General features: G+C 30.0%; 2 protein-coding genes across 5 annotated transcripts in view; one reads left to right on the top strand and one right to left on the bottom strand.

The window, feature by feature from the left end:
* Positions 1 to 12,586, top strand: part of LOC141399177 (uncharacterized) — a 153,918-nt gene that overhangs the window by 103,106 nt on the left and 38,226 nt on the right. Inside the window, exon 8 of the mRNA XM_073977361.1 lies at positions 6,894 to 7,083. Coding sequence (XP_073833462.1) covers positions 6,894 to 7,083 — 190 coding nt within the window. The remainder of the gene's footprint in view (positions 1 to 6,893; positions 7,084 to 12,586) is intronic.
* The window catches only part of LOC141399179 (transforming growth factor beta-1-induced transcript 1 protein), a 99,435-nt gene that overhangs the window by 82,661 nt on the left and 4,188 nt on the right, over positions 1 to 12,586 (bottom strand). For 2 of the 4 annotated variants that reach the window (XM_073977367.1, XM_073977366.1), the window contains exon 2: positions 6,530 to 6,777. In XM_073977367.1, the coding sequence (XP_073833468.1) occupies positions 6,530 to 6,532 (3 nt within the window). In that variant the 5' untranslated portion in view covers positions 6,533 to 6,777. Of the gene's footprint in view, positions 1 to 6,529; positions 6,822 to 6,891; positions 6,989 to 12,586 lie in introns of those variants that run through there. The other 2 variants (XM_073977370.1, XM_073977369.1) reach the window with 2 other exon arrangements.

Here is a 12,586-nt window from a genome sequence, read left to right on the forward strand (position 1 = left end):
AAAATCTTTAAATAAAAGACTACCATTTGTTGGGTAAAAAATTTAAAAGTTTTTGGTAAAAAAGGTTTCTTTAAAAAATCCTCGCTTTTTGTTATTTTTGGGAGAAAAACAATTCTTTTCTTTTTTCTTTTGGGTGAAGATTTTCTCTTAAGTCGGGAGTATTTTTCTTTAAAAAATCCATGCATTTGGTAATTTTTGGGTAAAGATGTTTCTTCAAAAAAATTGACGCATTCGCCCATTTTTGTGTAAATAATTTCCATAAAAAAATAAAAAATGGTATTTTTTAAATCCATATTGTCTGATTTTTAATTATTTTTTAATCTAATCTTTAAAAACATTTCTCTGGAAAAATCCACGCATTTTCGTATTTTTTTTTTTCTTTAAAAAAAAAATCCACGTATCTAAGTGGTACACATTTTTCTTTGTGCGACCAAATATCTTTAAAAAATCCACGTATTTTTTCCTTTTCTTTTGTTTAAAGATTTTTTAAAACAATCGCATTTGTGATTACTTTTTGTGTACATTTTTTTCTTTAAAAAATAACCACGGATATGGGTTTTTTTGTGTGGATTTTTTTTTTTTCAAAAAATCAACTCATGTTGGCATTGTTTAAAAAAAAATCTACGCATTCTGGTCCTTTTCCTTTTTTGGTTTAACATTGTACTTGAAAAAATCCACAAATTTTGATCTTCTTTTGGGAAAAAAATCTTTAAAAAATCCACGAATTTCTGAGATAGTGATATTATAGTTCTAAAAATACCCACCTATCACTGATTACTTATCGAGGGAAGTACGGCCATTAACTTATATTATTGAAAAAAATTTCACAAAGTCTACCTGTAGTAAAAACCTGGACTTAGGACACTTAAAGTAATAATTTTCATATAAAATTGTAAGTTTCTCGCAGTAAAAATTATCGGCGCTAAAAGAGTTAATTGCACTTTTGAAACAGTGATCAGAAATATAGGGACATTTTGGACCCAAATATCGGGAAGTATTCTTGATACTGTTGTAGTCATCATAACAAGGGAAGATAGCCCTTATTACAACACAATCCGAGAAGTGTCCCGTTTTTCAAATTTCAACGCCGTCCAGGCGTTCTAAAAATTTAAGTAAATTTGAGGAGATTTTTCTTTAACAAATAATATTGTCCATTTTTTAATGACATATGTTGCCTAGTCCATGCTTCGTGGTATTTTTCGACGAGAAACCCCTATAAAAATCCACACATTTGTGGCGTATTGTTGGTTTAAAAAAAATGCTGCACCACACCTACATTGTAAGACCACCCCACAAGTCATTTCTCAACACATAATTTTGTCATTATCTGATATCGATCTCTTATCAAATTTGACCAACTTTTTTATCTTAACCTATCTCATTTTGTCAATGAATAATCAATGTTTTTTTTAGAATTACAATTTCAAATGTTATTCTTCGTGTGAGTGTGTGTTTGCATGAACTTGTCCAAAAGTCTGGCGGTCGCAATGTCGTCTCTTGCTGTCTGTCTGTCTGGTTTTAACTATTTAAGGTTGAAATTATGTTTCTATTTTTTTTTTTTTTTTGTGTTGGCATTTCAAAAGAGAATAAAAGAAAATAAAAACACGAAACAAGTTATTTCATATCTGTTTGACAACGACAAAATCATGTGCCTTTGCAACGTGGGCGTATGAGCATTTAAAACTTCATTGGCAAAGCAAATAAGTCAAATATTACTCATACGTTGTATGATTGCTTCATTTTTTCTCACATAAAAAACAGGATTGTTTATTGCGGACAATTGTCATTATTTTTAAAATAACAATTATCTGATGTTTTTATTACAAGAACAACATCATTAACATTAATGCCTCAATTTATTAAACATTTAAAAAAGGTAATGAAAGTCAAGCTCAGAATTTATTTTAAATTTATTACAAATCTTAAAAAAATAAAAATTAAAACAAAATTGAAGAAAAAGAGTGTGAGAAGCGAAAGGCAAGTTTGATGAGATTTGAATCAAAACCAGTTACCTTCCATGGCAGTTTGCTAAAGATTATTATTAAATAATCATTGCTTAAATTGTCAGCAAGTTGAATTCACGAAAATGGTACAACATTCGTACGTACAGAGGTGGTGTATTAATAAATAAGAATTAATTTTGAAATCAGGTAGAAAGATAGACGTTTGAAGAAACACAAAAAAATAAGAAAATTACATAAAAGTTTCATTAGCTATTTATAATTTAATTATGTAATTATTATTGGAGGCAAATAATGAGAATATAGTACACCAATACAAGCCGGGTAATTCGAACATCAGTAAGGAAATGTCTAAATACGAGCGGGATGGATTATATAGATCGCACACCATCCTGAATATGTTAAAATAATTAGGTGTCCTTTAGTTAATGTCACTGCATTTTGGTGGACCAGTTTGAAAAACAATTAATGGTTTGCAAACCAAAAAAAAAACGTTGAACAAAAATCTACATTTAAATTTTACTGGCTGAAAACTACATTTTTGTCATCACCGATTACAAAAGAAAAATTTAACAAATTCCGTAGTAAACACTTCAACACTAGAGTATTCATATTTTCTTCTGTAGAAAATGTCTCATCAGTAACCTGAGGACATTTTTCTCTAGAAATAAGCCTTCTCAGTAACCTGTGGATTTTTTCTATAGCAAAAATCTCCTCAGTAACTTGAAGAATTGTTTTTATACAAAAAAGTCTCCTTAGTAACCTGAGGAATTATTTTCTATTGAAAAAGTTTCTTCAGTAACCTGAGGATTTTTTCTATAAAAAAGCCTCTCAGTAAGCTGAGGAATTATTTTTTTTATATAGAAAAAAGTCTCCTCAGTAGCCTGAGGAATTTTTTTCTATAGAAAAACTCTCAGTAGCCTGAGGAAATTTTTTCTATAGAAAAAAGTCTCGTCAATAGCCTGAGGATTTTTTTCTATAGAAAAAAGTATCGTCGCTAGCCTGAGGATTTTTTTTCTATAGAAAAAACTCAGCTCAGTAACCTGAGAAAAGTTTTTCTATAGAAAAAAGTCTCGTCAGTAGTCTGAGGAATTTTTTCTATAGAAAAAGTCTCCTCAGTAGTCTGAGGAATTTTTTCCTATAGAAAAAAGTCTCCTCAGTAGCCTGAGGAATTTTTTCCTATAGAAAAAAGTCTCGTCAGTAGTCTGAGGAATTTTTTCTATAGAAAAAATCTCCTCAGTAGTCTGAGGAATTTTTTCCTATAGAAAAAAGTCTCCTCAGTAGCCTGAGGAATTTTTTCCTATAGAAAAAAGTCTCCACAGTAGCCTGAGAAATTTTTTTCTATAGAAAAAAGTCTCCTCTGTAAGCTGACAAATTTTTTTAGAAACAAAGTCTCGCCAGTAGCCTGAGGAATTTTTTCTATAGAAAAAGGTCTCGCCAGTAGCCTGAGGAAGACTTTTTTCTATAGAAAAAATGTGCTCAGTTAACTGAGGAGACTTTTTTCTATAGAAAAAAATTCCTCAGGTTACTGAGGATACCTTTTTCTATAGAACAAAATTCCTCAGGTTACTTAGGAGACTTTTTTCTATAGAAAAAATTTCCTCGGGTTACTAAGGACCTTTTTTCTATAGAAACAATTTCCTCAGGTTACAGAGGAGACTGTTTTCTATAGAAAAAATTTCCTCAGGTTACTGAGAAGACTTTTTTCTGTATACAAAAATTCCTCAGGCTACTGAGGAGACTTTTTTCTATATTAAAAAATTTTCAGGTTACTGAGGAGACTTTTTCTATAGAAAAACATCCTCATGTTACTGAGGAGACTTTTTCCTGTAGAAAAACATCCTCAGGTTACTGAGGAGACTTTTTCTATAGAAAAAAATCCTCAGGTTAATGAGAAGGCTTTTCGTGTAGAAAAAAATTCCTCAGGCTACTGAGGAGACTTTTTCTATAGAAAAAAAAATCGTCATGCTACTGAGGCGACTTTTTCTGTTACTGAGGAGACATTTTTCTATAGACAACAATTCCTCAGGTTACTGAGGAGACCTTTTGCTATAGAACAAAATTCCTCAGGTTACTGCGGAGACTTCTTCTATAGAAAAAATTGCCTCAGGTTGCTGAGGATACCTTTTTCTATAGAAAAATGTCTTCATGTTACTGAGGAGACTTTTTTCTATAGAAAAAATATCTTTATGTTACTGAGGAGACTTTTCCCTGTAGATAAAAATTCCTCAGGTTACTGAGGAGACCTTTTTTATTGGAAAAATTTCCTGAGGAGACTTTTTTCTATAGAAAAATTCCCTCAGGTTACAGAGGAGACTTTTTTCTATAGAAAAAATGTCCTCAGGTTACTAAGGAGACATTTTTCTATTGGGAAATTTTTTTCAGGCTACTGAGGAGACTTTTCTCTATAGAAAAAAATTCCTCAGGTTACAGAGGAAACTTTTTTCTATAGAAATAATTTCCTCATGTTACTAAGGAAACTTTTTTCTATAGAAAAAAATACCTTAGGCGACTGTAGAGATTTTTTTCTATAGAAAAAAATTTCTCCGGCTACTGAGAACACTTTTTTCTACTGAGGACACTTTTTTCATTGAGAGGAGTTTTTTCTATAAAAAATCCTCAGTTTACGGAGAAGACTTTCTTCTATAAAAAATCCTCAGGTTACTGTAGAAAAGTTTCTTCAGTAACCTGAAAAATTGTTTAGATGTGAAGTTAGTTCTGGTGGTAGTGTTTACAATGATGTTGGAAGGTGACATACATATATTGACACACTTCCCGGGATATGGGCACAACATTTCTAAATATCCCACCCAGCCTTTAGGGTAACGATACCTCATCGAAATAATGATTTTAGACCCCACATATGTTTCGATAAAATCAGTTTCAGACAATTTGGTGTCAATTTAACCATGTCCGTCCATCTGATTGTCCCTCTTCCTGAATGGATCGATAATGTTCCAAAGTATCAATCGCTTTGGTAAAAAAATTTGTTCCTCATAAAATTTCTTTTAGACTTTCGAATATAGACTATGTAGGTCCAGTTTTTTTGGGTACCTCGCACATAAAATTAAACATTTTTCACTAAGTACAGTTTGAGTACATGGCTCGGATCGTTTTGAAATTGTTTGCATTGTCCTTGCGGTCCCTATTGCAATGCTACCATTTTGTTTGGGTAGAAGGACATACTTCATGACAGAATTCTCTTAAAATCCTGCCTCCAGCATTTGTACAGGTTTTAGACCATTAAGTCAGGAACCAAGGACTTGCCCACGAAAAATATTACATCGCTGTAAACAGAAAACTATTCTAAATTTTGATCAATTTTTTATGTGAGAAAAGTACCCGAAGGTGTTGTCTGAAATAGACCTTTCTGAAAATTAAAGTATGTTGGAAAGAAATTTAAATGGCAAGTCCTATCGAAATGGAAGTAAAGAAAACTTTCTAAAGAATTTTCACTGCTATAACATTTTTTAGTCCCATTTCCACAGGACTTAAGGTTTCCAAGCAAAATCGTGAAAACCTAAAAAAACATTAATAATGTGAACTTTTTGATTTTTCGGCTTAAATGTCGTTTAGGGGCACCTCTCGGATCGGGCTGAAATTTTTACAGTAGATAGCCCTTGGCATCCTGAATACAACGATATATAATTTTCCGGAGGGAAGTCCATACTTCCCGGGATATGGGTCTTGACATTTTACAATTCTAACGTGCGCAATATGGGCATCGTTTTAAAGCCTATGAACATTGTAGTTTTAGAAAAAAAGTAAACACCCTTCATTTAAAGTTAGTTCAGGCGCACCGTGACATAGAGGAAATGTTACGATATACAAAATAATTTAAATACCATTCACTTCCATCCATCCACTTCTGTACACAAAACATTCAACCGCTTAAAAAGCTACAGATTCGCAGGAAACCTCTATATTTTCAATGCATTACAAACATTAGATCTTGGGAATTCTTGAGAAAGTTTTTCATAAATTTTGATGGACATTTTTTAAAACCGACGCACAAAGCACTCATAACGTATACGTTGTGACACCATGTATACGCACTGATGTCCGCAACATAAGGGCAGAGTTGTAAAGCAGTCAATATTAAGATGTTTCAGGGACCGACCTTCACATAAAATAAAATCCTCTCAAATATAATGATAAATTCTTTAAGTAACCTCACTTTTTTTGGGTGCCACCGTGGTGCAATGGTATGCACGCCCGCCTTGCACGTAGAAGGTCGGGGGTTCGATTCCCCGGCCAGGCAACATCAAACATTTTTCAACGGTGGTAAAATACCCCTCAGTTGTGTTGGCGACATTTCCTGAGTATTTCAGCCTTGTAAAACTTCTCTACAAGTGGTGTCTTAGGACACGCCGTTCGGACTCGGCGATAAACAGTAGGTCCCATATATTGAGCTAAATATGAATCGGGGTGCACTCATTGATATGAGAGAAGTCTCCCTTGTCCCGTATGGGATGTTGTGGAACAATGTTTTTTTTTTTTTTTTTTTGTTGTTAACCTCACTTTATAACTACAAAAATCGTTTCAAATAATTTCCAAAAATTACTTACCATTTTTGCGTTTAAAGATGTTTTTTCTGCGCTTTAAAAAATATCCTCTTTTTAAAGAAGTTTTGAACACTGATATTCCTTTTGGTTCTTTCACAGCGTTGGCTTTGATCACAGCACGAAGAAAATGTCTTGTCTTCTTCTTTTTAGTTTAAAATGGTTTTGCGTTTCAAATTGTTGCTTCTTTAAAAAAATCTTTCAAAATCGTTCTTCCCTCAAAATCCGTTTAAAATGCAATAATTTTTAATTCTCTTTAAGAAATAATTAAATTTTATAAAATTAAAAATTTTCCCTTCTGTCGTATTTTTTGAAACAAAAAAAAATATTTTAATGACAAGTTTTTCGTATCGTATTTTTTTATTTACAGAATAATAACAACAACAACAACAATGAAAATCCCTTGGATACTGAGGCAATAGTTAAGGCTTTTCAAAACAAAGTATTTTCCACTTTGGATGCCGAAAAACAACTGAACAGCAACAACAGCGGCGGTAATGGTGGCAACAACAAGTGTTTAGAGAACCAGGGAAACAACAACAATAATAAAGGCTTCGATGGTAAGTAAACAGAGAGTAAAATAATATAATAACAACTACAACCCCAAACCCCTTTGTGTAACCACAGTAAAATAAGGTTGGTTAACCCTCCATTTTCGCCACCACAAAAATAAAAACAACAAAAAATCACCCATGTGGGGGAAATAAAACTAAAAGGCGACTAGCGCCCCATCTCAATAACCCTGAGACAAGGGAGAATTTACAATAATAACAACAATAGTGGAAAGGTCATGTTTACATGACTCTCTCTCTTTCTGTCAATGGGTTTCTCCGACACTTTGTTTGGCCCTCGTTACATTGCATTGCATTTGCATCGACATGTTGACGACTGCAGCAGCAAATCCCATAACAAAAACCACAAGAACAACAATAAAAACAAAATAAGCCACCTCATGGGAGAAATAAAAGTAAATGGCAATCTCTGTAACCCTGAGACAAGGGAGAATTTACAATAATAATAGTAGTAAGGTCATGTTTACATGTAACAGTCTCTCTCACTATGTGTGAGAGCAATATGGGTGGCCCTCGTTACATTTGCCGACCGAATGTTAAAGGGGTGTTAAATTGGGGTCCATGTATTCGTGTCTGTTATAGTGCCTCCCGCCCGCCCTCTCTGGGTATTTGCATTTTGTGGTTAACCACCTTTATGCAATTTACATTTCATTCACTGTTTAGGTTTATTTCTTTTTGTTGTTGTTTCTTAACAAGGTTATGGTTTTTCATAGCTGGAAAACGCGTAATAAAATGAAAATACTGTCGCCTCATATGTAGTGCCACCCAGCCAACCCCCCAAAAAGATAAAAGACAATTACCGACAATTATAGTTTCTGTATGGAAAGGGAAGAGAGTATTGAGGCAAGGTATGATATTTGCGAATTTTTCAAAGGAGTGTTTCGTTTCGTATTCCGTTATGTCAACAATTGTTTGTAGAGAGGGACACGTCGTGCCGTGTGTTGTGCGTTTACATCCATCCATAAAGGTAATACCCCAAAGTCATCTGCATGATATTCATGGGAATCCCTTGGGAAATTTAAAACAGTTGTAAAGGTCATTGCGAAAAATTATAACCTTGAAAAGAGAACCTTCGGGGAGAACAAAAATTTAATGGACAATGGTGATGGGACTTTAGTTCGAATTAAAGAAAGGCAAATAAAAAAGAATCAGTTGCATATTCCAACAGCTAAATAACACCAGCCTATGGCTACACAAAGGATTTTTTAAAGAACATTTTCTTTCAAAATAGTGGATTTTTTAAGCATATTTTTTCAAAAGTCGCGATTTTTTAAAGAATATTTTTTCAAAAATCGTGGATTTTTTAAAAAATATTTTTTCAAAAATCGTGGATTTTTTAAAGAATATTTTTTCAAAAATCGTGGATTTTTTAAAGAATATTTTTTCAAAAATCGTGGATTTTTTAAAGAATATTTCTAGCAAAAATCGTGGATTTTTTAAAGAATATTTCTAGCCAAAATCTTGGATTTTTTAAAGAATATTTATATCAAAAATCGTGGATTTTTTAAAGAATATTTATATCAAAAATCGTGGATTTTTTAAAGAATATTTTTTCCAAAATCGTGGATATTTTAAAGAATTTTTTTCATAAATCGTGGATTTTTTAAAGAATATTTTTTTTTCAAAAATCGTGGATTTTTTAAAGAATATTTTTTCAAAAATCGTGGATTTTTTAAAGAATATTTTTTCAAAAATCGTGGATTTTTTTAAGAATATTTTTTACAAAACCGTGGATTTTTTAAAGAATATTGTTTACAAATTCGTGGATTTTTTAAAGAATATTTTTTACAAAACCGTGGATTTTTTAAAGAATATACAATATCGTGGATTTTTTAAAGAATATTGTTTACAAATTCGTGGATTTTTTAAAGAATATTTTTTACAATATCGTGAATTTTTTAAGGAATATTTTTTACAAAATCGTGGATTTTTTAAAGAATATTTTTTACAAAATCGTGGATTTTTTAAAGAATATTTTTTACAAAATCGTGGATTTTTTAAAGAATATTTTTTACAAAATCGTGGATTTTTTAAAGAATATTTTTTACAAAATCGTGGATTTTTTAAAGAATATTTTTTACAAAATCGTGGATTTTTTAAAGAATATTTTTTACAAAATCTTGGATTTTTTAAAGAATATTTTTTACAAAATCGTGGATTTTTTAAAAAATATTTTTTACAAAATTGGATTTTTTAAAGAATATTTTTTACAAAATCTTGGATTTTTTAAAGAATATTTTTTACAAAATCTTGGATTTTTTAAAGAATATTTTTTACAAAATCGTGGATTTTTTAAAGAATATTTTTTACAAAATTGGATTTTTTAAAGAATATTTTTTACAAAATCTTGGATTTTTTAAAGAATATTTTTTACAAAATCTTGGATTTTTTAAAGAATATTTTTTACAAAATCTTGAATTTGTTAAAGAATATTTTTTACAAAATCGTGGATTTTTTAAAGATTTTTTTTAATTGCGGAATATTTTTAAAAAAATTGTGGACTTTATAAAGAATATTTTTTAAAAAATTGTGAACTTTATAAAGAATATTTTTTAAAAATTTGTGGATTTTTTAAAAAGGTTTTTTTTTCTCAAAAACGTGGATTTAAAATTTTTTTAAATATCTGTTCTATTCCAGAACCTGCAAGAAGCTACTATTTTTTACTACGATAACATTTTTTCCTTTATGTTATCGAAAAAAATTTTAAAAATAAGTAGATTCTTGCAGTACTGGAACAGAGCTATTGTGATTTTTATAATGAATATTTTTTTTAAAAATCGTGGATTTCTTAATGAACATTTTTCAAAAATCGTGGATTTGTTAAAGGAGGCATTCCCTTGGATCTTTTAAAATAATATTTTTTCGAAAAATCGGCGATTTTTTAATATTTTCCTCAAAAATCGTAGATTTTTAAACAATATTTTTTCAAAAACATTGGATGTTAAAACAATATTTCTTTAAAAATCGTGGATTTGTTAAACAATATTTTTTTAAAAAACCGTGGATTTTTTAAACAATATTTTTTCAAAATCGTGGCATTTTTCAAGAATATTTTTTTTTAAATTGAAGATTTCCCGTTAAAGATGGTGAATTTTTTAAAGAATTTTTTTTTTAATTTCTTTTTTTTAGAGAATATTTTAAAAAAAATTTAGATTTTTTAAAATTTTTTTTTTTAAAAATTGTGGTGTTTTTCATGAGTTTTTTTTTCAAAAAAGGTTTTTTTCAAAAATAGTGGATTTTTAAAGAATATTTTTTTAAAAATCGTGGATTTTTTTATAGAATTTTTTTTAAATCTCGTGGATTTTTTAAAGAATATTTTTTTAAAATACGTGGTTTTTTTAAAGAATTTTTTTTAACTCGTGGTTTTTTTAAATAATATTTTTTTAAAATTCGTGGTTTTTTAAAGATTTTTTTTAACTCGTGGATTTTTTAAAGAATATTTTTTTAAAATTCGTGGTTTTTTTAAAGAATTTTTTTTAACTCGTGGTTTTTTTAAATAATATTTTTTTAAAATTCGTGGTTTTTTTTAAAGATTTTTTTCAAAACTCGTGGATTTGTTAAAGTAGGCATTCCTTTCTATTGAAGCCATTCAAAGGCTTCTTATACCTGCCCTTTTAAAGTTATTTATGGAAATCCTTAAGGATATCCATTTAGAAGCCCTTTAGGGGTTTCTTATAGAACCACCTTAGGAGTTTCTTATAGAAGTCCCTAAGGGGTCTCAAATAGAAAACCTTTTATGCCCTCTTATAGAAGGCTATGTCCTCTATATCTGCCGGTTTTGAAACAATTCCATTGATTTAGTTTATTGTTGTTATGCGGCATTATTATTATTATTAATGGCAACAATAAAAAATAATAATAATGAAATATTGCTAAGAAAAACATAATAAACACCAACGTGCGCACACACACACACACTCCCTGACACACTCTTACTTCTTAAACAGGTAAATTGATAAAGAAAATCCAAAAATAGAATAAAAAATGACGTTATCACCTTGACTTTCAAATGCAGTGTCCAGAGTGTGGGGAATTGTTGGAATTTCTATAGTCGAACTTGCATTTGAAGATAAAAACAAATTGTATTAACCAATTAGACTGACATACCAACAATAAATAGTTCACAATGTTTGAAGTGAATAACAAAAGGTTGGCGACAATTTTGTTACATAAGGTATAATTTTGAGATAATAATCCGCAATGGAAAAATTCTAAAACAAGTTAGTTAGCCATGTATCAATGGGAATTTAGTGGGCAATCGAATATAACTCTTTTGGTTATCCTAACATTTACAATGTATTACCCCGATTTCCTTCACTACGTCCATATTCCTAACGATGTTTTGTTAATATATAAATTAATTATTTCAATTATTTTATTTTCTTATTGTTTTTTTATTACCACGATTATCATCAACATTGTTTACATGGATTTTGCATCTGTCCCTCTGTGATTATGTGGGTTAATAGACGACAATCTTCTTATTTGATGGCAATTGTTCTGAACGATAGAAATAAAGTCCAATCCCGCTACCATTCCAATGATGATTATTTTCCTTGAAATTTGCCTGCCTGCCTGCCTGACATTGCAGTGCAAAATTGAAATTAACCTCAAATGGCACAGATAATTTAATAATACTTGTAATAAAAATAAGCAACAACAACAAACTCAACAAACAAAAAATTATAAATTGTGGAAAGTCGAATTGTCTATAGACAACAATTCCAAATCCAAATAGAATTAAGAAAATCTAAGGCAGGCAGACCGGCAATAAGTTTACTCAGCCAGCCAGTCAGCCAACACACACGCACACAGGCCGGCCGTCCGTCGCAAGCATGGCCAGACATCAATTTGGATGAAAGGCGATCGCAACAATGATGTTGATGATGATGAGCGTGATTGTCATGAGGCATGACGATGGTTGGTGGAGATCGTCTTCCATCATCATCATAATTATGATGTTGTGGAGTGGGTGATGCCATACTGGATTTTAGATTTTTCTTTGAAGCTCCAACAGAAATATACAAAAATATATTAAGAAAAAAATTGTATTGACTAAAAATTGGACCGAAATTTAAATAAAAATATTCTTAAAAAAGCAAGATTATTGATAAACTATTCTTTAAAAAACACTCAATTTTTGACAAAATATTCTTTAAAAAAATTACGATTTTTGAAAAATATTCTTTAAAAAATCCACGATTTAAATAAAAATATTCTTTAAAAAATCCACGATTTAAATAAAAATATTCTTTAAAAAATCCACGATTTAAATAAAAATATATTTTAAAAAATCCACGATTTAAATAAAAATATATTTTAAAAAATCCACGATTTAAATAAAAATATATTTTAAAAAATCCACGATTTAAATAAAAATATATTTTAAAAAATCCACGATTTAAATAAAAATATATTTTAAAAAATCCACGATTTAAATAAAAATATATTTTAAAAAATCCACGATTTAAATTAAAATATATTTTAAAAA

The sequence above is a fragment of the Musca autumnalis genome, unplaced genomic scaffold (genome assembly GCF_047663935.1).
Source record: "Musca autumnalis isolate F117 unplaced genomic scaffold, ASM4766393v1 scaffold_3, whole genome shotgun sequence".
In the NCBI taxonomy this organism is placed as follows: Eukaryota; Metazoa; Arthropoda; class Insecta; order Diptera; family Muscidae; genus Musca; species Musca autumnalis.